The sequence below is a fragment of the Ailuropoda melanoleuca genome, chromosome 13 (genome assembly GCF_002007445.2).
Source record: "Ailuropoda melanoleuca isolate Jingjing chromosome 13, ASM200744v2, whole genome shotgun sequence".
Classification (NCBI taxonomy): domain Eukaryota; kingdom Metazoa; phylum Chordata; class Mammalia; order Carnivora; family Ursidae; genus Ailuropoda; species Ailuropoda melanoleuca.
The window spans coordinates 72,013,509-72,040,716 of record NC_048230.1 but is presented as its reverse complement, the minus strand read 5'-3'; the positions used below and the strand labels follow the sequence as shown (position 1 = coordinate 72,040,716).

At 48.6% G+C, this 27,208-nt stretch overlaps 2 protein-coding genes across 7 annotated transcripts in view; one reads left to right on the top strand and one right to left on the bottom strand.

Moving 5' to 3' along the window:
* Positions 1–421, bottom strand: part of ZCCHC3 (zinc finger CCHC-type containing 3) — a 2,780-nt gene extending 2,359 nt beyond the window's left edge. The window contains 2 exon segments of the mRNA XM_034640814.1: positions 1–2; positions 4–421. The exon segment at positions 1–2 is cut by the window's left edge and continues 2,359 nt beyond it. Of these exon segments, the coding sequence (XP_034496705.1) occupies positions 1–2; positions 4–302 (301 nt within the window). The 5' untranslated portion in view covers positions 303–421.
* A 5,238-nt stretch (positions 422–5,659) lies between these two features.
* On the top strand, positions 5,660–26,226 carry C13H20orf96 (chromosome 13 C20orf96 homolog). 6 transcript variants are annotated; one of them, XM_002925401.4, is made up of 11 exons: positions 5,665–6,291; positions 6,560–6,608; positions 7,214–7,331; positions 15,855–15,967; positions 19,408–19,566; positions 21,787–21,886; positions 22,736–22,893; positions 22,973–23,074; positions 23,236–23,322; positions 24,017–24,135; positions 25,657–25,861. In XM_002925401.4, exons 1-11 carry the CDS (start codon positions 6,272–6,274, stop codon positions 25,715–25,717), a joined length of 1,086 nt encoding a protein of 361 aa, XP_002925447.1. In that variant the 5' UTR covers positions 5,665–6,271; the 3' UTR covers positions 25,718–25,861. The 6 variants fall into 6 exon arrangements, with proteins under 6 accessions (XP_034497089.1, XP_019661687.1, XP_034497086.1 ...); XM_011232561.3 differs by lacking the exon at positions 23,236–23,322; XM_034641198.1 differs by lacking the exons at positions 24,017–24,135; positions 25,657–25,861 and having other exon boundaries at positions 5,660–6,229; positions 23,236–24,008.
* The last annotated feature ends 982 nt before the right edge of the window (positions 26,227–27,208 follow it).

Here is a 27,208-nt window from a genome sequence, read left to right as displayed (position 1 = left end):
CTCCGCCGACCCTTCGGGTCCCCGCGGCCGGCCGGGGGGAAGTCGCCGAGGCCCGGCGCCGCCAGGCCCGCGGGAGCGCCGAGCCCGCCGCCCACGCCGCTGCCTCCCTCCTCCTCCCGCCGCGGCGGCCGCGACTCGCGGAACTCGCCCTTTTTCTCGGCCAGGTTCTTCACCACCTGGGCCCAGCCCATCTTCTCGCGGCCGCCCTCGGCCTCCTGGCCGCGAGCCGCGGGCCGCGCGGGGGGCAGGAGTTGCGGCCGCCCCCGCTTCCTCTCCTCCTCCGCGCCGCCGCCGGTGGCCATTTTACCTCCTTCCCAGCATCCTCCACTCGCTCCCTCAGCCAAAGGGCGCCCATCCGCGCGCCCGCCCGCCCGGGGCTGTGGGGGTTTGGTGTGTGTGGGTTTTTTTTTTTTTTTTTTTTTTTTAATTTTGCCCTTTTCCCCCGCCCCGCCGAAGGTATTTACCCGCGGCGCGCAGCGGCCAGCGCCGGCCCCGAGTCCAGGGGTAACGGCCCGGCCGCGTCTCCGGCGCGCGTTCCGGCCCCACCTCCTGGGCGCCGAGGCGGGAAGCGCCGCTTGGAGCGCGTCCCTGTCCCTTGCGAGGGCTTGGCAGCCCCGGGCCACGCTCTCGAGGATTCGCTCTTTCGCAAGCGGTCCTCGATTTCATTCCGGCAGCATCACGAACGGCCCTCGGCCCCGAGGCGGGCCCAAGCTGAGGAAGATCTCGCCCATTTTGTTTTCTTTTCTATATCTTTTCTGTTTATCAAGAAACAAAACGAAACTAACTCTTCCTCCTCCCAAAGCACACGACAATGCATTGTTTTTCCAGCGGTGGGTTATGGACATGTTCAAACGTAGAGAAAGTTGAAAGAATTTTACAGTGGACGTTTTACCTTTAACTTTGGACTATTTTAACTTTCTATCATTAGAATTTTTACTATGCCTTATCACACGACACCTCTATCCATAAGTCCTTAGTTTTTTGATCCATTTCTAAGTAATACTGCATTATTTTTTAAAAGGCCCTCCATCATACTCATGATGACAATTATAATATATTGAGCTCTTCAGTGCCCAGTACTGTTCTAAGCACATTAGGACATTGCAAGCTTTATCACATGGAATCTTCCAAAATCACGCTGTAATCACACCCATTTTACTGGAGGCAGGGGGTTGGAGAAGGGTTAAAACACTTGGTGAAGTGGCAGAGTTAATAGGCGACTACATGAGGCTGGCTTATATTTCTAAAATCGCTTGCTTCTGACTTTGTGGATCAAGGCTGTTTGCGTCAGACTCTCCAGAAAAATCTGGTTAACACAAAGATTCTCAGCTAAAGTTAGCGCTGGACAGGATTTCTGTTCCTCCTTCATCTGTTCCAACTGGTGCTTTGGAAGCATTGATAAAATCTGGGTGCTTGAGGGGATGGGGTTAACAATACCTTTTGTCAGCTTTGTTTTCTTAATGCACGTCTGTGTGCATTTCGGGGTGCTTCAGTGACCACTGTGACTTTAGTGAAAGAAGGGGTGGATTGTGGAGACAGGGAGATCCTAGTGTGAATCTGACTGCTTTGAATCTCAGCCTTGTCACGTGGGGCCGATGACCTCAGTTTTCATAGCTTCAGCTTACTCATCCATAACAAAGGGATATTAATGTCTACTCAGAGGACTAATGTTGGGGTTCAAGGAGATAGCCTGTGTCAAAGAGCTTGGTCCACAATGAGTTTCCAGGAAAGGTTATTTATTCTTCCTTCTGTTTGTGTTGGATTCTTTCCTATTTCTCTGCCACATCTTCTATTTCTACTTAGCATTATGGAGTCCCTGTGAGTTCTTAAGATCCTTCACTTCACCCAATTCCACATATTGATCTCAGGCAAGCTGACATCTCCAGCTTTTGTGCCATTTGGACCTTCCAGTTCCCTCACAGTATAGCTTCTGGTGTGCTTTCCTCCATCCCTCCTCTGCCATACATTCCCATGATCATACTCAGATCACTACCAAAAGCATCAAACTCTTGGAGTCACGTGATCCACTATTTCTTCTTTCTGCTTGTCAGCTCACTGGGACCAAACAGAGTCTATATACTTTAAAATAATCTCTTCCATTTCTCTTACCCTATCCTCCCACCCCAGGTGGGAGGCAATATCATACAAATAGCTACAGGATCAGACAGGTACCTTAAATAAGGACAATGTGCTGGGTGAACTGGAGAGCAGGTATTCTCTGAAGGGGCAGTCGCAAGTCAACTCTAGCTGATCATTGCTCTCCATAAGTAAGAGCCCGCTGTAGCCAGATACTCCAAATTCTAAAGAGAAAACCGAACTCTATTTTATTTATGGGAAACATTCTTCCTCCTTCCACAAGGCTGTCTCAGCTATATTTGGATCTTCTGTACAAAATTTAGAATCAGTCTGCTAAGTTCCAGGAAACCATTTTTTGGGATTTCAATTGGAATTGCATTGAATTTGAACAGAATTGCCATTTTATTTTGTTTATTTTATTTATTTTTAAAAAACATTTTATTTATTTGAAAGGGAGAGAGAGAGCATAAGCAGGGGGAGCGGCAGGCAGAGGGAGAGGGAGAAGCAGGCTCCCTCCTTGCCTGGGGCTCGATCCCAGGACACTGAGATCATGACCTGAGCAGAAGGCAGACGCTTAACCAACGGAGCCACCCAGGCACCCCAGAATTGCCATTTTATAATACTTAATTGCTCCATCTATGACCTCTATGATATTTTATAGTTTTCTTCATAAGGGGCTTGCATAATTAAAAAACATATTCCAAGGTAAGATATGATTTGATTGCTATTGTAAATAATATGTTTAGAAATTACATATTTGTTATTGGTATTTAAAGGGAACACAATTGGGGCACCTGGGTGGCTCAGTCGGTTAAGCATCTGCCTTTGGCTCAGGTCATGATCCCAGGGTCCTGGGATCACCCCGCATCCTGCATCTGGCTACCTGCTCAGCGGGGAGCGTGCTTCTCCCTCTCCCTCTGTCTGCCACTTCCTCTGCTTGTGCTGTCTATTGTTCTCTCAAATAAATAAATAAAATCTTAAAAAAAACCCCAAAGGGCATATAATTGAATTTTGTGTAGTAGCAACAATGCTGACATCTTTTAAAATTTCCAGTGGTTTTTAGAATCACTTTGCTTTTCTGTGTTGACAGTCTTATTGTCTGAATAACGAAGGCTTTGCTCTTTCTGCTCAGATCTTAAACACTTTTTCTTGTCTTACCGCACTAGCCAGGACCTCTCACAAAACCAACATATTGTAGACTTTTTTGTTTTATCTCTGACTACAAAGAGATCTGTTTGTATTTTGAAAAGATTTGACTTGTGGATTGGGTTCTGGCTCCTGAAATTTTAGGACCAACATCTCGATCGTAAGGTTTTGTTGGTATGTGTATGGCCATTCTTTCCATCAATTCCATTTTTCTCAGGTCAAGTTTTGAAGATCCAAGATTTCTATATCCTCTTTCGGTTATTTTTGGCTTTATTATTTGTTGATTATTACTGCCAGCAATTTTCCCTATGAGTTGGATAAAAGACTGAACATTTATATTTATTTCTCGGTGAATTTCTTTAAAAATTGTCAGTCATTCTCCTTAGCAGTGTTCTAGCCATCAGACTGTCCTATTGTGGAGATCACTGAACCAGGAGCTACAGGGGCCAGGCAGGTACCTGTGAACAAATTAGTCCAGATGGGCACCAAGGCCATCTACATAGGGGAGCCTTGACTCATTTCTGGCAAATTATTGCCACAGAAGGATATCAGAATTGGTCAGTTTGGCACCTCAGTTTAGGTTCTTATTGATAGACTTTTGGAATTGCACTTTTTAAAAATTTATTTATTTAAAAAAATTTTTAAAAGATTTTATTAATTTATTTGAGAGAGTGAGAGAGAGCACAAGCTGGGGGAGGGGCAGAGGGAGAGAGAGGAGCAGACTCCCCGCTGAGCAGGGAGCCCAATGTGGGACTCGATCCCAGGACTCTGGGATCATGATCTGAGCTGGAGGCAGACACTGAGCCGACTGTGCCATTGAGGCACTCTGCACTTTTTTTTTTTTTTTAAATATTTTATCTATTTTAGAGAGAGAGAGAGAGAGAAAGCAGGGGGAGGGGCAGAGGGGGATCGACAGGAACAAGCAGACTCTGGAGCTAGGTGTGGAGCCTGACACAGGGCTCTATCTCACCACCCTGGGATCCTGACCTGAGCTAAAACCAAGAGCACATGCTCAACCCACTGAGCCACCCAGACACCCCAGATTTGCACTTAAAAAAAAAAAAGGCCATTTTAGGAGACTGTGGAGGAGGAATTATTTGAGATGGACCTTGAAAGGAGAAACAGGTTTTGGAGCACAAGAGAGAAAAAATTCCGTGGGCCAAAATTTGACAGGCAGGTCTCTCTGTCCTGCAAGGTGGTGGTAGTCTGGGTGTGAGAGCAAAGGGAGGTGTGTGTATGTGTGGGTGGTGATAGTAAGCAGTATGATTCCAGATGTCCTTTGAAGGTATTGCTGGCAGACTTGGATGTGGGATGAGAGGTGAATCAAAAGATGAATCAAGGGTGATTCTAGGAAGAGAGTTGCCATTTTGAGTTGGGGGAAAGAGGGAAAAGAGTTGCATGTTAGAGTGGCCTATTAGGCACCCAAGTAGAGATGCTGAGTAGTTGGATGTATGTGGCTGGAATTCAGTGGAGACGCTGGAGCTATGAGTCTGGGAGGCATCCAGGTAGAGATGATATCTGAAATCACAAGACTGGAAAGGAACTTAAATGGAGTGTGAGTGGATAGAGGAAAAGAGAGGGTCTGAGCCCTGAGACACTCCAATAAGAAAGGGAAAGAGGAAGAACCAGCAAAGGAGAAGAGAAGGGGTCAGGAAGCCATTCAAGAGAGTGGTTTCCTATGAGAGACTATGGACTCTGAGAAACAAACAGGGCCTCAGAGGGGAGGGGGGTGGGGGATTGGGATAGGCTGGTGATGGGTAGTAAGGAGGGCACGTATTGCATGGTGCACTGGGTGTTATACGCAACTAATGAAGCATAGAACTTTACATCGGAAACCGGGGATGTACTGTATGGTGGCTAACATAATATAATAAAAAATCATTAAAAAAAAAAGAGTGGTTTCCTGGGCACCTAGTTTAGAAAGTATTTCAAGGAGGGAGTGATCTGCTCTGTCAAATGCTGCAGATAGGCCACGTAAGATGAGGATGGAGAAGTGACTGTGGTGTTTAGCAAAGTGGAGGGCACTGGTGGTATTGAGAAGGACAGTTTTAGTGGAGATGTAGAGAATGAAAGTCTGGTTGAAGAGGTGGAAAGGAATGGGCAACAGTAGGCAAACCTCTCTAGGAGTTGCGCTGTAAAGTGAAGCAGAAATGGCAGGATAGCTAGATGTGAAGTGGTCACTTTTAAAGTTTTTTTTTATTTTTTAAAATGTTAATTATTTTTTATTTTTATTTTATTATTTTTATTTAATTTATTAACAATATTTTATTTGACAGAGAACGCTCAAGCAGGGGGAACAGCAGACACAAGGAGAGGGAGAAGCAGGCTCCCTTCAGAGCAGGAAGCCCCATGGAGGATCAATCCCAGGACCCTGGGATCATGACCTGAGCCGAAGGCAGACGCTTAAGCAACTGAGCCACGCAGGCGCCCCTGGTCACTTTTTTTAATAGAAGAAATTAAAAAATGGTGGTATACCAATGGGAATAATATAGAGAGGGTGAAAACAGAAAACGGGAATTGCTGGGGCGGTATCTTTGAGAAAAACGAAGAGGGTAGGATTGAGAGTACAGTTGTCGAAATCGGTCTTAACAGGCAGTTTACACAGGCACAGGAGGGAGAGAATTAGGTGGGTAAATGAGGTGATGTGAAAATGTGAGTTTACTGATCCCCACGATTTTCTTAGTGAAATAGGAAGCAAAGTCATTAGACAAGTGTAAGGATGGAGAAGAAAGTGATGGAGGTTTGATGGGAAGAGAAACATGACATAATTCTTTAAGATGATGGGTGGGGCCAGCTGAAGGATAGTATTTAAAGCCGCGTGGAGCAGGCTGTGGAGCTCCGTTTCTCCTTGAGAGATTAGTCCCTCTGGGCGCTCGGTAGTCTGCGTCCGTTTCCTTGGAGACGGGGATGAGGGATTGGTCTCGCTGGGAAGTTCCAGTGACCTAGGTTACCACGCGGTCTCCGGTGAGACCAGGAAGTCGGAGAAGCTGAATAAGTATCGCAAGAGGTCAGGGCTCCACAAACTCACTACTCTTCTACCATTTCCCCAATGGCGCGCGTCTTTCCGAAGTAGGTGTAAGAAGAATCGAAGGGTGGTGGAGTGCGCATGCGTGCCCCCCTGCGCTTGGTCCCGGCCTGGATGTCTTTTGACCCCGCCCTCTCCCCCGCCCACATGTCCCTAGCCCTGCCTCCCCCTCGCGCTCTCCCAGCTCCCGCTCACTCGGGTTTCTAGTGAACTGTGGTCTCTGTGGAGACTGCACGCTTGTTTCATGTTTGCTGCTTACTGTCCCGGGGGTTGGGAATGATGGAAGTTCTTTCCCGCCCCATCTCTTTCCAGACCCAACCCGTCTGGGATTCGCTCCGCAATCCACAACTTCCAGAGTCTGGTGAGTCCTGGAGGGCTAGGGAGGAGATGGGGACTTGCTGACCCTGGGTCTGCAGTCCTCCTGCCCCCGGGTCTGCAGTCCTCCTGCCCCCATGGCCGTGACTGTTCCGGCTAATAGAATCTGGAGACCTGAATTCCAGGCCTAGCCGTGTCACACATTTGCTGTAGGACCCGGAGCCAAGCCCCCGAACCTGTTCTCGCATCACCTTATCAGGACGTGAGGGTGTATTATACTGCTCTCTTACTCATCTCTGATTGCTCTTCTGGTTTCTTCTTGGATCTTTTCCATGCCTTGTGTTTAAGAACCGTGTGCCACAGTTCTTAGCACATCACAGCCTGGATGTGCTTAGTAAATTATGGCAGGCTGATAAAACAAGTGATAGCTAACATTTATGGAGCACTTACCACATGCTTTACAAGTATCATCTCTTGGAATTCTCCCATCAATCTGTGGAGGTGGTATTTATAATTAGATCTAGTTTACAGATGTGAAAATTGAGGCTCAGACCTCAAAAGTCACTTGCTCAAGGTCATAGATATCTGTAAGGGGCAAAGCTGGGATTTGAACCCATCAGGCTGTGTGACTGATTGTGTTATTTCTGGTAGGATTATGTTCCATGGCAGCAGTCCAAGCAGAAAACCAAGTCACCTACTCTGCCTCCCATCCTACAAACCAGAGGCCACCAGAAGAGCAAAACGAAGACTTTGACTAGCGTCCTGCCAGGTGGGCAGAGGCACTTGAGGGCGGATATGGGGACTGGGGACAGGATAGAGTGTAGCCATTGGCCTTTGGTGACATCAGTTATATTAGAGGAGGCTAATTGCTGTGACAAACAATCCCTAGGTTTCACGTATTAGAATAGAAGCTTATTTCTCATTTATGTCAAAATATATTTGTGGATCTGCAGGGGAGGAAGTAATCTTTTCCAAATGATCATTCAGGATCCAGGCTCCTTCTGCCTTGTGGCTCTGACAGTTTGTAAGGCTTTGAGCCTCTGGTAGATACTTCTGCATTCAGCTGGTAGAGAGAGAAGAGAGAAGGAGCAGGAATATGGGTAATTTTGTGGGCAATTTTTTTTTTCAGGGCCTAGACTTGACATGACACGTATCACTCCTGCTCATATTCCAGTGGTCATAACTCAGTCATATGACTACCCTTAACCACAAGGGAAGATGGGAAATGTCCTGCTGTGTGTCCAAGGGGAAAAGAAAATAGGGTTTGGTCAGCTCCGGATAATCTCTGTCACTTTGTTGTCATGCCATCCAGGGGAGTTCTCAGGCCCTTGGCTGAAGCAGACACAGGTTCACATCTTGGCTCTGCCGTTTACTATCTTGGAAAAGCCATTCATCTTTCTGAGCTTTAGTTTTCTCACTTGTAATATGAGGACCTGATAGGATTGTTGCAAGAATTAAATGTAGAGCATTGTTGCTCTCAACCTTATCAGACCCGATATTCCTTTTAATAACAAATATTTGTAATATTTCTTTAGTATCTGAAATAAACTTCATAGGTAATATAACCTACCTATGTATATAATTTAAAAACTTAATATAATGCCCTAAGTGTAAAGTAAAGGAAAAGTAAAAGGAAAGTTATTGTTAAATAACATATATTTCAGTATGTAAATGCCCAAGATGAGCTCTACTAGAAGACAGGTCAAAGTGGTCAGAAGCTTACCCACAGATGTGGAGTCATGGTGAATGTAACCATTGCAAATGCAGACTGACACGTGGTGGGATATCAGGGACTCAAATATCCAGAGGGATGTTTCATTGTGGGCATGATTTCCAAAGTGGTGCCCATCTCTTGGTAGAGTTCTAAACAGAACAAAGTACAACCTTCCCTTGATTGTAGCTGCTTTCTTGGAAAATTTAACATTACTGTAAAACCCTGCAAAATATTCTTTGTGTTTATATGTGAAGAGAGGCAGGTTCTGGGATCAGATAATTATAAATAAGGTTTTTTACTACATCAGTGTCTGTTGGGGCTTTGGAAAGTCATGCGGGAAATAGGAGAATTCTGTGTTCCATGGGGCTGTCCTGTTCTAGGGGATATCTAGTGTCTCTGGCCCCCACCCCCAGATGCCTGATGGGACCCCCAATACTTGAGAGAGCCTCAAATCCTCCCTGCCAATGTATCTAAAACACCCCTGTCAAGAGTCTTTGATGTAAAGTGCTGAGCACAAGGCCCGGTGGTAGTGACAGAATTTTTGTCTTTGGCTCTAGACCCTATTCACACAGCATCTACAAGGAAACTTTTTCCTTTCCTTCACTGGGGTGGCAGTGAGGTGTATAACAGATACAACCATGGTAAGAACAAGAGCAATTAACATATACCAGGCCTTTAGATACTGTTCTCAGCACTTGGCCCATATCGCTTCATTTCATCTTCTCAAGAACCCTGTGAAGTGGGTGCTGTTATTACCACCTCCTCTTAGATATGAGGTATGGGCAAGTGTAACTTTGAAGGTCACATAGGTAGGAGAGGGCAGAGCCAGGCTGTGACATTTGGCAGTTTGGCTCCAAGAGGAACAATTTTTTTTTTTTTTTTTTACATGAGTGAGGGGAGGGACAGAGGGAGAGAGAGACTCTTTTTATTTTATTTATTTATTTATTTATTTGGGGGGGTGTAGAGAGAGAGAGGGTGAGCATGAGTTGGGGGGAGGGGCAGAGGGAGAAGCAGACTCCCCGCTGAGCAGGGAGCCCGATGCGGCACTCAGTCCCAGGACCCTGAGATCATGACCTGGGCCAAAATCAGGAGTCGGACACTTAACCAGTTGAGCCATCCAGGCGCTCCTCCAGGATGCACACTCTGTTTTTTTTGTTATGTTTGTTTTCTGTTTTTTAGAGAGAGAGAGAGCATGAGGGGGGTTGGGGGCAAAGGGAGAGGGAGAGAGAGAAACTTTTTTTTTTTTTTTTTAATTATATTATGTTAGTCACCATACAGTACATCCCTGGTTTTTGATGTAAAGTTCGATGATTCATTAGTTGCGTATAACACCCAGTGCACCATGCAAATACGTGCCCTCCTTACTACCCATCACCAGCCTATCCCATTCCCCCAGCCCCCTCCCCTCTGAAGCCCTCAGTTTGTTTCTTAGAGTCCATAGTGACAGGGAGAATCTTTTTATTTTTTTTTTATTTTTAAAATTTTATTATATTATGTTAATCACCATACAGTACATCCCCAGACTCCGATGTAAAGTTTGATGCTTCATTAGTTGCGTATAACACCCAGTGCACCATGCAATACGTGCCCTCCTTACTACCCATCACCAGTCTATCCCATTCCCCCACCCCCTCCCCTCTGAAGTCTTCAGTTTGTTTCTCATAGTCCATAGTCTCTCATGTTTCATTCCCCCTTCTGATTACCCCCCTTTTCTTTATCCCTTTCTTCCCCTACCGATCATCCTAGTTCTTATGTTCCATAGATGAGAGAAATCATATGATAATTGTCTTTCTCTGCTTGACTTATTTCACTTAGCATTATCTCCTCCAGTGCCGTGACAGGGAGAATCTTAAGCAGGCTCTACACTCAGCATGGAGGCTGATTCAGGGCTCGATCCCATGACCCCGAGACCATGACCTGAGCCGAAATCAAGAGTTGGACGCTCAGCCCACTGAGCCACCCAGGTGCCCCTTCAGGATGCACAGTCTTAACCACATATCAGTGGGGAGAGTGTGGGTGCTGGAGAAACATAGACCTGAGCTGGTGTTCCAGTTTCCCTTCTTGCAATTCCATCGAGGTTACTTGTCACAGCCCCAGGTCTACAAGGATTCCTGCCTTTAGGCAAAGTGAAATCATCTGTGTAAATTATAATGACGAAAATAGCTACCGCTTGTTTAGGACTTATTTTGTGTCAGGCTCTGTTGTAGAGGCATCATTCATTCATTCATTCATTCATGTATTCATTCAGCAGCATCCATTTGCTGAGCACCCGTGTGCTGAGCGTTGGGCTGAATGTTGTTGACTCATGGTGAAGGAGACAGATTGGGTTTCTAGCTGTGTAGAGTTCATGGTCCCAACCTCAAACTGTAACTACACAAAAGTTTAAATACACTTGAGATAGATGAGTAGAAGGGTGTCATCATTTCATTCATTCCTTATGACCTGGGAGATGTTCTCATTACTATTTTACAGATGAAGGAACTGAAGCTTAGGTTGGTAACATGTCTTATGCAAAGTCATGTCCTTGAGGGCAGCTTTTGTGTATTAAAAAAGATAAATCAGCTGATTCCGCTGAGATGGAGTAGCCCCCTTCCTTCTCGGTCCTGCATTTTACAACTAAATAAAGCCCTGGACATAACATAGTGAACGTAAGAGGACTCTGAAAACTGGACGTCATGCTACATCTTGACAGGGGACTGTCTGAAGTAGGCTCCAGAGTATTATTTAAAACATCAAGGATACAATAAAGATCACTTGTCATACCAAGAATAAGGAAAATCACAACATGAGTGCGAAAAGAGACACCAACATCGAGATGAATCAGATAGAATGATTTGACTGTTTTAATTTATAGATGACATCCTGTCTCTGTAGAGAATCTTAAGGAAGCTACTAAATTTAAGAGAAACTGGAATTAATGACTGAGTTCATCAAAGTTGCAGAATACAAAAATCAGTCACATTTTTAAAGCTTCTTTTATTTATTTATTTGTTTATTTGTTTATTTAGAGAGTGTGAGTATGAGCTGGGGGAGGAGCAGAGGAGAGGGAGAGAGAGAATCACAGGCAGGCTTCACACACCCAGCGCAGAGCCCCATGCAGGGCTTGATCTCATCACTCTGAGATCATGACCTGAGCCAGAGTCAGGAGTCAGATGCTTAACCAACTGAGCCACCCAGGTGCCCCAATCAAATTTCTATGTACTAACAATGAATTTGGGGAAACCAAAATTAAAAATACATTTATAATCCAAAGAAAAGAAATATTTTTTAAAGATTTTATTTGTTTTTTCAAGTAACCTCCACACCCAACGTGGGGCTCAAACTCACAACCCTGAGATCAAGAGTTGCATGCTCCAGGGGCGCCTGGGTGGCACAGCGGTTAAGCGTCTGCCTTTGGCTCAGGGCGTGATCCCGGCGTTATGGGATCGAGCCCCACATCAGGCTCCTCTGCTATGAGCCTGCTTTTTCCTCTCCCACTCCCCCTGCTTGTGTTCCCCTTCTCGCTGGCTGTCTCTATCTCTGTCAAATAAATAAAAAAAATCTTTAAAAAAAAAAAAGTTGCACACTTCACTGACTGAGCCAGCCAGGTGCCCCCAAAAATGAAATATTTAGGTCTAAACTTAACAAAGGAAGTATAGGACCTATATGCTGAAAATCACGTAATGCTAATGAAAGAAATCAAAGAAGACCTAAATAAAAGGGGAGACACGCTATGTTCACGATTAGAGCGCTCAGTGTAGTAAAGATGCCAGTTCTTCCCAATATGATTTGTATGTTTATTATAATTCCTGTCAAAATCCCAGCACTGTGTTTTGTAAACAGACAGGTTTATTCTAAAATTTGTATAGACAAGCAGGGCCCTGGAGTAGATAAACTATTTTGAAAAAGAAAAATAATGTGGGAAGATTCACTTTACCTGATACTAAGGCACACTATTAAAGCCAAAGTAATCAAGATAGCATAGTATTGGCAGAGAGATAGATGGAGATCAATGGAGCAGGCTAGAGAAACCAGAAATAGAGCCACGCAAATATGCCCAGCTGATTTTTTTTTTAAAAGATTTTATTTATTTATTTGACAGAGAGACTGCAAGGGAACATAAGCAGGGGGAGTGGGAGAGGGAGAAGCAGGCTTCCCCACTGAGCAGGAAGCCTGACATGAGCCTCGATCCCACGACCTTGGGCTCATGACCTGAGCCGAAGGCAGACACTTAGCGACTGAGCCACCCAGGTGTCCCTGCCCAGCTGATTTTTGACAAGGGTGCAAAAACAGTTCAGTGGAGTAAAAGACAGCCTTTTCCACAAATGGTGCTGGAGCAATTGGACGTCCATAGGCAAGAAGAAGAACTTTGCCTTAAGTCCAAATGTAAATGTAAAATGAAATAAAAACTAAACATTAAATGTAAAACTGTAAAACTTTTAGAGAAAAACATAGGAGAAAAAAATCTTTGGGACCCATGGCCAAGTGGAGAGCTCTTAGACTTTCTACCAACAGCTTGATCCATAAAAGAAAAATGAAATAAGTGGATAAGCTGGACCTCATCAAAATTAAACACTTGTTCCGTGAAAGACTCTGTGAAAAGAATGGAAAGACAAGCTACAGACTTGGAGAAAATACTTGCAAACCACCTCTGACAAAGGACTGCTATGCAGAACATATCGAGAACGCTCAAAACTCAACAATTTCTAATAATAGAATGGAAAAACAATTCAGTTAGGAAATGGGCCAAAGAGGGGCACCTGGGTGGCTCAGTTGGTTAAGGGTCTGGCTCTTTATTTGGGCTCAGGTCATGATCTCAGGGTCATGGGATGGAGGCCCGCGTTAGGCTCCCTGCTCAGTGCTGGGGCGGGTGGGGATTCTCTCCCTCTCCCTCTGCCTCTTCCTCCCGCTTACTCATGCATGCTGTCTCTCTCTGAAATAAATAAGTAAATCTTAAAAAAAAAAAAATGAGCCAAACATATGAAGGGACGTTTCCCTGAAGAGGATATCCAGATAGCACACGAAAAGATATTCAACGTCATTATCCATTGAAGCTATGCAAATTAAGCCATAATGAGTTGTCATCACACACCTATCAGAATGGCTAAAGTGAAAAATGGTGAAAACACCAAATGCTGGCAAACGGGAGAAACTGGATCATACATGCATTGCTGGCGGGAATGTAAAATAGTGGAGCCGCTCTGGAAAAAAGCATGGCAGTTTCTTTTTCTTTCTTGAGAGACACAGAGAAAGAGAGAGTGAATGAGAAGAGGGGGAAAGGGCAGAGGGAGAAGGAGGGAGAGACTCCAAAGCAGACTCTAGGCGCAGCGCGGGAACCTGACTCAGGGCTCGATCTCATGACCCTGAGATCATGACCTGAGCTGAAATCAAGAGTCAGACGCTTCACTGAGTGAGCCACCCAGGCACCCCAGTATGGCAGATTCTAACGAAACTAACATGCAGTTCTCATCATCCTCCAACAGTTGCACTCTTGGGCATTTATTCCAGTGAAATGAAAACTTATGGTCACACAAAAACCAGGGCATGAATGCTTCATAGCAGCCTTATTCATAATACTCTCCACTGGAAGCAATCCAGAGGTCTGTTAATGGTTAAATAAGCTGCGGTACATCGGTACCACGGAATACCATCCGGTAATAAAAAGGAAAGAACTACTGATACAGTCAATAACTTGGATGAATCCACAGAATTTTGCTGAGTGAAAAAAACCAATCGCAGAAGTTATATACTCTCTGATTCCATTTATATAGCATTCTGGGAATGACAAAATTCCAGAAATGAAGAACAGATTAGTGATTGCCAGGGGTTAGGGACAAAGGTGGGGGGAACATGTAAGGGGAGGGAAGAGAGTGTGGTATAAAAGGCAGCATGAGGGATGCTTGGGGTGATGGAAACGTTCGCTATCTTGTCCATCAGTATCATGGTTCTGATATTGTAGATGGTTTTGCAAAATGCTACCATTGGGAGAGACTGGGTTAAAGATACATAGGAGTTCTCTGTAGTCTTGCTTTTTAAAATCTAGTTAGTTAACATACAGTGTAATAATGGTTTCAGGAATAGAATTCAGTGATTCATCTCTGTATTATTTCTTTAAACTTCATGTACTTGAACTTGTCCCAAAATAATAAGTTTAATTAAAAAAAAGATAAATCAGGGCTACTACCACTAATGAAAATAAATAGTCATTATTAAAGCTACAAATCTCCTTAAGTATTTAAATTTAAATTACTTATCTTATAATTTTTGTAAACACTTCTAAGGGGGATTTTGGAACTTGGTTAATTAGGTTCCCCTAATCCTTTTAAGCCACATTTTAAAATTTAATAGATTCATTTTTCATTTTCAAGTAGTTCACTTGTCTGATTAACAAAAACCATTGAGCATTTAAATAATTCTTGTACATCTAATAAATAAACTTCTAGACATGGGTAATCTATGTTCTCTTAAAAGTTTCGGTAATTTATACACATTTCATAAAAATGTCTTAAACCTTTATCTTAAAACAAATCTAAATCAAAATCTCATTTAAATTAGAACCACAAGATTAATCTATTAATCATTCCATCTTTTAAACAATACAATTAAATACCTGATATATACAGATAATTCATAACTGTAACACAGAATTATTTTAATTTACTTCATCACCTCAATAGTTAATACTAAAATTTTCCCGGATTAGCTGTATTGATTCATTAAAGAAATCATGTTTTCTGAAAAGTACTGTGTTGCACTTGGAGCGGGGATTTTGGTGGGCGTCGAGAACGTGGCCTCAGCATTTGAGATGATTTGGGTGATTTGTCTTAGGCTGGTGCCCGAGAGGAAGCAGGGGTTCTGAGAACATGCCCTCCAAATGCCTTATTCCGATCTGAACTCTTTCCATACAGTCCCTCTCTGGAAGGACCACAGCTTTTATAGGTGTTTCAGGTAGCCAGTGGGAGTTTTGCACCGCTCCTGTGCCTTTGTGCGGGGCTGTGGTCCTGATGTCAAGCCTAAGGTCATCAGTAATGACAGTGACAATGAGGATGGCATACTCAGCGCTGAGTATGTGTCAGGCACTATTCCAAACATTTGAAGGTATAGTGACATCTTATTTAATCTTTGGGACAACCCTATGAGGTAGGCATGATGATGACTCCTGTTTTATAGGTGGGAAAAACCAAGGGGCGGAGGGGTCAGGTGACCTGCCCAAGCTCACATGGCTAGTAGAAAGCGGAGCTGGAGTCGAACCCAGGCTGTCTGGCTCATTAGTTCTTGCCCTTAACCCCTGCCCCAACTAACCTTGCTACCGGCCAGGCTGGTGGGAGAGACTGTGGGCACCTGGCCGTCTCCTGTTCCTGCTCTCCTCTCCCCCCCTCGGTCCATACCCACGGTCACATGGAAGTCCCCTGCACAGAGTGGGGCCTGGGAGCTTCTTGATAGATGTGAGTCCCATGCTCTGTCTCACTGTCACGTGTTATAAGGTCAAGCGTGGGTGGGGCTGGCGCCCGGACCATCTCCTGGATGGTGCATTCCCTGAGACCCGCTCCCAGGCCTGCCTGTACCCTCACTCCCTCTCTGCTCTTTCCCATGCCCTAGGGTTGCATTCCAAGCCCACCATGTTGATGACAAGCCAGCCGAGGAATCGACAAGAAAAGCACAGAGGGAGGTTGGACTCTGGGAAGACACAGGCCACAATCCGGCTATTGAAGGTATAAGCATCCTCCCCACAGGCACCGGGGCCTGGGCTAGGGACAGCGGGGCAGGGGTACGGTGATAGCAAATATGCACTGAACACTTTGCGGGTGCCGGGGCTGACTCATTTCCTTCTCAGCAGTGCCATGGGCATGCTTATCATCACCCCCATTTTACAGATGGAAAACTGAGGTGCAGGGAGATCAAGGACTTGTACCAGGTCGCATGGCTAGAAAAATGGCAGTACCAGGGATCAAAGCCGGTTAAGCTAGGTGTTTGCCTTAGTGTTGAAGACCAGGAAAATGATCAGAATCACTTTTCTGTTTCACTGCATTATGAATACAATCTGGTAGCTTGTTCATTTAGAAATTTCCAGTAAATTAACCTTTCATGGAATACAGTGGACCGCAAAGCAAAGCTCAGAAGCTCACTATTACATTTTTCACATCATCTCATACAGCTGTAGATAATTAGTGTTCCCACCATCTCTTGCTTTTTTTTTTTATAGCTTCTGAACAATGTTCTGAAGTATTTGAAATGACTAAAGGAGGAGGAGTCTTTTGTGTCCCCATCTCTTGCTTTTTTTTTTTTATAGCTTCTGAACAATGTTCTGAAGTATTTGAAATGACTAAAGGAGGAGGAGTCTTTTGTGTCCCTAGCAGAAAGTAGAATACTAAATACTCTAAATGCTACAAAATACTGGAGAAGAATTCATACTTTTTTCAAGAAAGTTTTTAAGAGCTCCATGAACAATGACTACTGTATAAAGAAATAGGGAAGAATGTATTTGCTTTGAAACCTTTTCTTCCTTTTCACCTTCAGTTTTGCAGAATGGTTCAGAGGCAGCCCAGTGTTCTTAAAGGAGGAACTCCTATTTCTGATGTTATTTTTATCCTGACTTTAAAACTTGGACAATTTGGCTCTGAATCCTGGGGTCCCAACCAATGTTGTCTCTTGTGATTATTCATTCATTTAGTCGATTTATTGAATGCCTGCTATGTGCCAAGCCCTGTTCTAAGTGCAAGGATTCACCAGTGTTGTGGCCTCTGACCTTAGGGAGCTCACATTCGACTTTGGGAGACAGACAATAAATAAGACAAATAAGTATATAATACATGCCGTGATGTTAAGAGCAATGAAGAAGTGTAAAGGTAAGGTTAGGGGCTGGAGAGGCACAGAGGAAGAGTGGCCATGACCGTTTTAGACAGGGTGGTCAGAGAAGGCTGCTCAAGTGGTGACATTTGAGGGAGGAATGTTCCAGACAGAGCAACAGCAAGTACAAAGGTCCTGAGGTTGGTGTGGCTAGAGCAGGAGATGAGGCAAGCTGGTGGGTGTGAGGGTATGGGCGGTGACTTGTTTGCACCTCTGTAGTCCGTAATTAGGCTTTGTGTTTCTATGCTAAGACAGGAAAAGCCTGGAGGATTCTGAGTAGACCAGGGATGTGATATGACCTAGGTTTTCACAGGAGTCCTTGGGCTGCTGCTGCTGGTGTGTGGAGAATGGACCATGGAGACAAGGGGGAAACAGGAAGGGAGCAGAAATTGCTCAGTTGGTTTGCTCTTGGAGTCGGAACAGGATCCTGACTCTGCCTCTCGGTCTCAGGACAATTATTTGTTCAATCTATAACCCTTGAGAGCGCCTACTATGTGCTGGGCACTATGCCAGGTGTTGGGGACACAGCTGTGAGCATGGTACTCAGAATCTGTGCTCTTATGGGGCTTACACTGTAGTGGGGAGACCTGTAATAAATGTATTTAAAAAACCCAAAGAATAGCCACTCATCAGTTTATTTAGCCCATGCTTACGGAGCTCCAGGCACTGTCCTATGTGATGTGTCCTACAGCCAGTGCCCCTGCCCTCCTCTGTGCCATTCTACTGGAGGAGGCAGATAAGAAATCAGAAAAACAAGAAGGTAATAAGAAAAACATATAATTACAAATTGGGGTGAAGGGTCAGGAAGGAAACAAAGTAGGGCTTCTGCACTAAATCTGGTGGTCAGGGAGGATCCATTTCTAGAGCAGAGGTCCTGAATTCTACAGTTTCTCCACATCCCCTGGGAATGGGGTGTGTGCTAAGCATACACATTCCTGGTGCCAACCCCCAGTGATGCTGGTGCGTGGGCTTCTGGGAAAGGAGCTGAGAAGAGGCCAAGTGAGGTAGTGCGTGTGACGTGCCGAGCAGAGCTTTGGGCGCATAGTAAACACTCTGTGCGTTTGCACTTTTACTGTTTTTATTACATGAGGAATGTGGGAGCTGAGGGCCAGGAAAGGGTAGCTTCTAGCGAAGGACAGAGATACAAGGAAGAAGAGGAATGAAGAAGGGAGCGCGTAGGTAGGGCAGAGCTGGAGGGCTACAGCCAGTGGGGACAGTTATCAGCTCCAGTTCCTGCGTGCACCCTGAGGGTGCCAGGGACCGCCACTCAGTGGCTTGATTGTGAACATTACCTCATTTGTTTTTCCCAGCAGCTCTCCAAAGCGAGTGTTGGCTTCCTAACCTTTAGAATGAGTAAAGCCGGGTGCCAGGGGGTTAGCTTGTGTGCCCAGGTTCCCTGAGGGAGTAAGTGGCAGAGCTGGTATTTGAACCAAGTGGGTCTGGGGCTAACATCCAAATTTGAGTCTGCCATGAGGCTCAACCATGCCTTGCGCTTTAGGGCCCGTTTGCTTCCTTGTCTTGGGGTGGTGGGAAGATGGACATCGGGAGTCAGAAGGTTGGCTTCCCGGTTCTGGTGCCATGACTTTCTGGCTGTGTGACTTTAGGCAAGTCACTTAACCTGTGTGAGCCTCCATTTATCAATAAAATAAGAGTCAGTAAACATAGGGCCTCTGGATGAACCAATACCACGTACCATGTGCCGAGTGAGGCCCAGTGCCCGACACATAGTAGGCCCTCAACAATTCTTGTTGTTATTATTGTAGATTTTATGTACCTGCTGGAGAGGCCCTTAGCAAGCCCCTTACCCTCTCAGCCCCTCCTTGTTTCCGCCAGGGCGATGTGTGAAATGAGAGAGTACTCATTCAGCTCAGCTGTCTGATCACCCACTTGGCTTCCCTGCTTCTCCAGAGATGGCCCCTCACCTCCGCCCCTTTCTTACCGACCTGGGTGTTTCCTATTTTTATTGTTACTACTATATTTTATTGATTCTAAGAAGCCAGTGATAATCAGGTGCAGCCTTATCTTATTTACCACGAACAAATTTTGTCAATTAGATTGTGATATGCCATCCGTTGTAAGAGGCGTCCACCCCCCCCCCCAAATGTAAAATTCGGGGAAAATGGGCGTTTCAGAATGGATGAAAGAGTTCAGGGGCTCTGACCCGCAGACAATGGGGCCGCATTTACCAGTCGAGACCACAAGGGGGCGTGCGTGCGGCGGGAGGGAAGTGGTCCCCGGGCTCCGGGAGGCTCCGGGCGCCCCTGGCAGCACCGCCTCCCATCCTTGCCCTCCCCTCCGCCTGCAGACGTTGCTCAGGAACCGGCGAACCACACTCCAGGAGCTCTGCAGCCATGAGGTCTTCCTCACCAAACTCAACGGGGAGCTCATCAAGGCCATCCAGGACATGGAGGACAGCGCGGCCCTGAAAGTGCGCACGATGCTGCAGCAGCAGGACATCCTTGAGGTGACGTCCAATCGCCCCCCTCCCACAACCTTGGTCTCCGCCGCCTGCACCTCGGTCCTGCCCACGGCGCCGCCCCCTTGAGCCCTCGGGCGCCCTCTCCTGGCCTCTCCCGCCGGTTGCAAAGCTGCCCTCTGGAGATGCGTCTCTCCCACACTTCGCCCCACCTAGCTGGGCTTTGGAACCAGGAGATGGGGGCTCATCCCAACGCCAGCATTTATTAGCTGGGCGACTTCGGGTTAAGCTCTGAGCTCTGTAAAATGGAGCACAAAGCACCCACCGCAAAGGGGGTGTTGTACTTGGCACACAGTGGGTGTAGCTGCCACCACCACCACCGTCCGTACTCACGGTGCTGTAGAGGTCCACATAATCCTTACGACAACCCCGTGGGGTGGGCATTATTCTCTTTATTTTACATAAGAGAAAATGGAAACAGGCAGGCTGGGTGACTTGGTCAAGGTCACCCTCAAGCTCACTCACCTAGCAAGGGTTGGACCTGGGGGACCCGGGACTTGAGCACGGGCCGTCTGGCACCAGGATGTGGCTTCCTTCCACCGGGCTGTGATTGCCACCCTCAGCCAGGGGTGGTGCTTGTGGTCTACGGGTGGAGCCACGGGTGGAGCCACTCGTCCTAGAACCCAGGGGGCATCCTCTGCCTCCTCTGGGAGAGGCTTGGGAAAGCCGCAGGAGGAGGGGACCCAGGGGTTCGGGCTGGAGGAGAGTCCGAGGAAATGGTTTCATGGAGCCGTAATGCCCTCTGGCTGCGGTCTGCACAGGCAGAAGAGGGACTGAGCTCCCCGGAGCCCGTGAGATGAAGAGAAAGCTCGGTCTTGGGGACTTAGTCTGCTCAGGCGGCCATCACAAAGCACCACAGACCAGGCGGCTTACACAGAGCAGTTTACCTCTCGTAGTTCTGGAGGCTGGAAGTCCAGAATCAAGGCGCCAGCAGGGTTGTTGTCTGGTGAGGCCCTTCTCCTTGGGGTGCAGATGACTGCCTTCTTTCTGGGTCCTTACACGGCCTTTCCTCTGAGCTCACGTGGAGAGAGCTCTGGAGTCTCTTCCTCTTCTTATAAGTACACTACTCTTACTGGATTCCGCACCTTTTTGACCTCGTTTAACCTTAATTACCTCCTTAAAGGCCCTATCTGCACATACAGTCATACTGGGGGTTAGGGCTTCAACATATGAATTTGGGGGGGTACACAATTCAGTCTACAACACAGGCCAAGGACGGCGGAGTCGTTCAGTCCAAGGGAATGTAGTAGAATATTCTCCAAATTTAGACAAAATCCTTGTTGATCTTCTGGAATCGATCTATTAATATATTTTTTGTTCATCCTGAATGCTTCCTGTGGGTCCTTGGGAAACAGTGATGGGTGGGACACTGTCTACATTAAGCTCTCATTCTAGTGGGGTCACAGGCAGTTAGAAAGCCATTTGTGTGTACTGCCATGGGGCCGGGGGATCTGGGGAGCGGAGAGAACCCTCTCACCCAGACATGGGAGGGTCAGGAAGGCTTCCTGGAGGAAGTGATGCTTGGGTTGAAAGCTGCAGAAGTCGGTGTAAACTGGTAGAGAGCAGGAGAGTGTTCCAGGCAGAGGAAATGGGTGCAGAAGGCCATGGAAAGAGGGAGTGTAGGCAGCTCGAGGAGCCGCATGTTGGTCTAGGCCAGCTCAGGGAGGGCCTTGTCAGTCACGGTAAGGAGTTTGGACCTTATTTACAGGCCGGAGGAGAGCCCCTGGAAAATTTTGAATAGGAGAGGGATGAGGTCAGGTTTTTTTTTATTTTTAAAGAAAGATCATCCTGACTGCGGCATGGACCAAAGATCAGAGGATAGTTAGGGGTAGCTGTTGTGTATTTGAGGCAGGAGACGAAGAAAACTTGAATAAGGCAGTGGCAGTGGGGGTGAAGAGAAGGACATGGCTTTGAGGGCTGTTGGGGGTTAAATCCTTTGCACTTGGTGACATTTCGAAGGAGGGCAGAGTGGGACCACTGCCTGGGTTTGGGCCAGTGTCTGGGTGTGTGGTAGGGCCACCCGCTGGGGTGGGTGGTAGGAGAGGGCCCAGTTTGGAGTGGCTGGGCCGGCCTCCGGTCAGGTAGCTGGGTCTGGGAGTGGGTTTGGCTCTGGGAACTCCTCTGAGGAAGTGCCGAGTCCCCCGAGAGCCCATGCTTCAGCTCCGCCGGGACAGGTTGCAGGGCGAGCTGACCCTGCCACTCCCACAGACGGTCATGGACATCTTGGAGTACTTGAACGAGAAGAAGCTGCAGGAGCTCAAGCGTGAACTTGAGGAGTGGGAGGAGAAGGAGGAGTCCAAGATGAAGTGTAAGAATCCCTGGCGTGGATTCCTTGATTCCCCTCCCTGGCTTCGGGCAGGTCAGCAGGGCATTCATCTCGCACCGACCTTTTGGAAACCAGTAGGCGCAGCATCTCCCCTCGTAGGCAGATGGAATTGCTAAGACTCAGAGCCAATAGCTTACTTCCAGGCCCCTGAGGCTTATATATATGGGCACACTCTCAGTCATGGCAACTACCCGTGAGGCCGCGACCATTCGCCCATTTTACAGATGAGGGAGCTGGAGCTAAAGGAAGCGCGGGCCTGCCGCAGGTCATAACGCCTGGGAACCTGCCTCTGCTTCCTGCCACTGTCTTTCTGGGAGTCAGGCTTGGCCAGGTCCCAGGTCTTCTGGCGTCTGTTGCGCTGAGCCTGTGCTTTCTCTCCCTGGAGCCGACTGGAAACCTTCTGCGGGGAGGGGTGGTGTGTCAGCCCACCTCAGAGCCTGGAGACAGCGCCCACGGAGGGCATCAATACAGACTTTGTCTTCATGGTCATTTCCCGGGAGTCAGTGTCGCCCCGTCTCCCTGGGCTCATTGCCTTGGGAGCCTGTGCGTGAGGAGACTGAGGTCCAGGGAGGGACAGTCTGGCGAGGTCCACCCCGTAAGTCGGCGGCAGAGCTGGGACTCATCTAGGGATCTTGCCCCGGTTTAGTGTCTCTTTCCTACCGAGTGCTGCCTCTTCTCCTGCGGGGGTAAAAGACTCTAGGGACTTAGCCGTGTGTGAGCTTGCTTCAGCCAGACGCCAGTCCATTGGCCAGGGAGAGCTTTGCCTCCCCGATCTCCTGGGAGGGGTCCTTGAGGGAGGATCCTGCCTCCTGTCCCTCCTGACCTCTCCAGACCTGGCGCAGCAGGTGGAACGGCTGAACGCCAAGATCGAGAAGACCTTCAAGGAAGTGAGCTTTCTGAGCACGTACATGGACCATGAGTATCCCGTCAAGTCGGTCCAGATTGCCAACCTTGTGCGCCAGCTGCAGCAGCTAAAGGACAGCCAGCAGGTAGGTGAGGCCCTGACCTTCCCCGCTGGACCATGCCGGCGACAGGGCTGGTGGCCAACACCCTCCTGCTGGCCCCTAGGATGAGCTGGATGACCTCAGTGAGATGCGTACAACGGTCCTGCAGTCTTTGTCTACTCAGATCCAGAAGAAGAAGAGAAAGCTTCTGAAAGCTCTGGTGGTGGTGAGTGGCCAGCTGCCACGGTGGGTGTCCAGGTCGTGCCCTGGCCCTGCGTCCTTCCCCGTCCTCTGCCTCCGGGCCCCCTAGGCCCCCCCAGTGGTCTCCACCAGGCACGGCTGCCCAGGAAGAGGCGTTTGGGGGCCAGAGCTTTTTTCCCTCCGCAGAAAAGCCAGCAGCCCCCTCAGGAGGCTCTTCTGCGGAAGATGCAGGATAGCCGGGACATGCTGAAGTGCACGGACAGGTTCAGAGACGTGAGTGGGCACGGAAGGGGACGGCCCCTCTGTGAGGGAGCAGAAGGGTGGGCGTGCCCTAGGATCTGCGGGAGTCAGGCTTGTCCTGATCTGGCATTCAGGAGGCCTTCAGCTCTGGGGTTGGCCTCCCTCCTAGCTAGTGCTATTACTGTCCGTTGTTATTCATCTGAGAAGGAGGTTAGTGCGGGCCCAAGCCATGCCTTCTTGACCAGCACCACCGGTGATGGCCCATTAGCAGCATCACCAAGGGTCGCCTACCCACCCATCATTTTACTGTCATTACCACCTCCTATCCTCGCCGCTTAATTCTCGCCACTGACCATCACTTGTTAGCCATGTTAATGAACTTCACCGTCACCCCCTCTCGTATTCATTTTCATTATCATCCTCCATCCACTGTCAGTGTGAGTGGCCTTCACCGTCCCTGCCAGCCCCCATTCATTCTCAGCATCCCCATCATCAGGTACTGCCCCCTTTGCCACCTGTCTCCATGCTCCACGATCTCCGCACCATGTTCCGTACCATCAGACGTTGGCCCTAACTTGCAAGCTGCCCTCTAGAGCCCAGGAGGCCCCTAGGACCAAGCTGTGCCATCTCCCTAGATGGCCTTCCTCCTCGTCTGGGTTGCCCTGTTCTCCCTTCTGTTGGGGGACGTTGGACTCCTCACTCTCCCCTGCTGTGCTGCTCCCCTCAGTTTATCAACCAGTTTGAGGAGGAAATACCCACATTGAAGGCCGAGGTGGAGCAGCTCCGGGTCCAGGTCCAGGAGCCCCGAGAGATCATATTTGCAGACGTTCTGCTTCGGAGACCCAAGTATGTGATCTTTTTTGCAGCTGCTTCTTAAACCCGGCATGCTGTGTCCTGAGGCTCTCTGTTCCCAGGAAGGCAGCCCAGTGAAGAAGACAGAACCCCGGGTGGTGGGGGGCAGGGAGACCTGGGTCTTGCCTCGGCTCTGCTGCTGACCATGTGGCAGACGTGACCTTTCCCGTCTCTGGGCCTTCGTGTCCCATTAGTACCCAGGAGGCTGAATTACATAATCTTTCTGGACTCTTCTGGTTCCCAGATTCCATGTTTCCACCAAGTGGGTGTACCCTTAAGCCTCTGGTTGTTCAAGAAGATGGACTTGAATGGGGTGGTTGGCTCTAGGGAAGAATGGCCTGGAAGACACTCTGTGAGGAGAGAAGGATGTCTTCTATGCCTGGCAGACTCCTGGGCCCCAAAGGAAGAACTTCCTTCCAAAGCCAGTTCTCCGCCTGACTTTCTTGGGTCAGGCTCTTTGTGGCAGAACTTGGGGAACCCACGAGGCCAGGCCTCTCCGTGATGGCACACGGGACCTGGGGCACCTCAGTGCTGGCGCCTCAGGTAGACAGTTGACCTCAGAAGACAGATACTGGCTAGAGATGGAAATTTGGGCATTGTCAGTATAGCGATGCTTTTTCTTTTTACTATCATTATGGAAAATTTCAAATACACAGACAGTAGAGAGAATATTTTGGTGAATACTCAGTTGCCCGTGTAGATTAGGAGTTGTTACTTTTTTGCCATATTGGCTTCATCTTGTTCCTTTGCTTTTTCTTGGGAAGTCCTGAAAGTTGCAGGCACCCTGACATTTCGTGCCTAGATACCTCAGTGTGTGTCAGGAGAGCGTGGAATCCACGAGAGTGGATGAGAGAATTGGGACAAGGTGGAGAGAGGATGTAATCCTGTGGCCCCCACGGCATGCTGGTCCCTGCGACGGGGGCTGTACTGCAGACGGGAACCCTTGTTCTCGCTCCTTGTGCGGAAAGAAGGACACCTGTCAGTTACTGAGCGCTTCCTCCCCGTCAGCACGGACTCCCTTAGTCTGCCTGCCAGAGATCGAGGTTGGAATTATTATCCCATGTGAGCAGTGAGGAAACAGGCTGCTCTGGGCTCTGGCACACAGTGAGTGCTTGTTTCATGTGTGGCAGCCGAAGGAGTGGGGCTCTGAGGGAAGTCGTATGCTCCCGGTGACACACAGCCAGTGTCCCAGCCGGCCATTCTGACCGCGAAGAGAGCGCTGGTTGTGAGAGGCCCCGGCATTTCAGAGCTGGGTTCCTGCTCCCTCTTGACCTCAGACCCCTGGAGGGGAACATTACTCATGCCAAACCCATTCCTTTCTCATTTTGGGTGTGTGCCTGTGTGCGCACACCCACGTGCACGCTTGGGCTGCAGTCACAAGTGTTTTGGGGTGCGGCTCCCCAGCTGGGTGGCAGTGTTCTGAAGAGCAGGGATCCCCGGAGGGTGTGCTCCCCCACTCTGTAACTCTGGCGCCCCCGCTTGGCTTCTCATACCCTCTTTGCTCTTCCCTACCAGGTGCACCCCAGACATGGACGTCATCCTCAACATCCCCGTGGAAGAGCTGCTCCCCTTCTAGATGTTGGGGCCAGGGTCCAGCCTTCCTCTCTGCTCTTTTCCCCACACCTGGAGCCTGCAGTCGTCTTCTTCCATGACCGCGTGCCCACTCAGAGCCCCTCCCCTCCCTCCTTCCCTCCCTCCCCTCCTCCCTCTTTTCCTTCCTTCCTTTCTTCCTTCCTCCCTCTCTCTCTCTCTCCCTCCACCCTTTCTCCCTCTCTCCCTCTCCCCTTCCTCTTTTCTTTCTGGTTGGTGCTGCTGCTTGGGCCAGGTGGGCATTTCCAGTCAAGTCTGCCGTTCCTTTTTACCAATAAAGCTGGATTTGCATTTGCTCTTTCGCTTGGAGATTTCTAGTTAGGCCTTGAGAAGATGTGGTAGGAATGGACTTTGTCTTAAGATAAGGGGCCGATAGGGCACCTGGGTGGCTCAGTCCGTTAAGCGTCTGCCTTTGTCTCAGGTTATGATCCCAGGGTCCTGGGATCGAGTCCCGCATCCCGCTCCCCGCTCCATCGGGAGCCTGCTTCTTCCTCTGCCTCTGCCTCCCCCGCCTCTGTCTCTCATGAATAAATAAAATCTTAAAAAAAAAAAAAGAAGATAAGGGGTGGGTAACTGCGCTGACTGTATCTGGGGCACAGAACTTCTCAAGAAGTGCCGAGAGAGCCCCTCTCTGAACGGGCTCTGGGCTGCATGTCCCTGGCGCCGTGGGAGCCCAGCTTCCCTTCTGAGGGTGCTTGGCGCTGTTGAGGCCAGTGCCAGGGCAGAGGGCAGACTCCCTGAGTTGATGCCCTGGGAACTTGCCGGGTTTTCCTCGCTGATGGCCATCTCTCTTCTGGTCCGGCTGTCTGTCTGTCCAGTGCCTGTCCCCCAGCTGGGCGTGGGCGTGAACACACACTCGTACTCAGGTGCAGAGTTAGGCACGGCCCCCACCATGTGCTCCTCTGCGCTGGACTTGGAGATGTGCTGCCTCCTGGACCACCCCCCCTCCTTCAAGCAAGGACTGTTGCTCCAGTTACTGGGGGTGCCGTGGGCACGTACCCTTCGGCCGTCAGACCCTTCAGGGTTTGCCTTGGCTGCAGAGAGCCGCCTCATCCAAGGTCAGTCCCCTCCCCGCATCCGATGACTGCTCCGTGGGCAAATACCAGAGGCCCAGCCACGTTGGCCTCACTCGGGACGACTCCGAAGGTCTGTTCGGGCCCCGCACTCCCCGTAGGGTCAGCTGAAGCTGTCCCTGGGCCCGCATGACGGTTGACTTCTCCCTCTGCCCAGTCCTGCCTGCTTCTCCCTTTCTCAGTTGGTCCCCCGGTGCTGCGTCAAATACATCCTGCTGCAGTCAGCCTCAGAGCGGCTTCCCCGGCCCTAGGCCGCTGCAGCTCCTCAGACCCTCTGGCTGCCCACCGACCCACCTGTGTGCAGACAGACTTACAGGTCACAGAACTGCGGACCAGACTGTCCTAAACGATAAAGGGCTCAGGGAAATACGTGTTCTGGGCGAGGCGAGACTTCATCCAGAAAT

Coding starts and splice junctions, on each gene's coding strand:
- C13H20orf96 (XM_034641195.1), top strand. CDS start 6,272: ATGGCGCGCGTCTTTCCGAA. Junction 19,567..21,786: donor AGCAGCAGGACATCCTTGAG/GTGACGTCCAAT, acceptor CCACTCCCACAG/ACGGTCATGGACATCTTGGA. Junction 21,887..22,735: donor GGAGGAGTCCAAGATGAAGT/GTAAGAATCCCT, acceptor TGACCTCTCCAG/ACCTGGCGCAGCAGGTGGAA.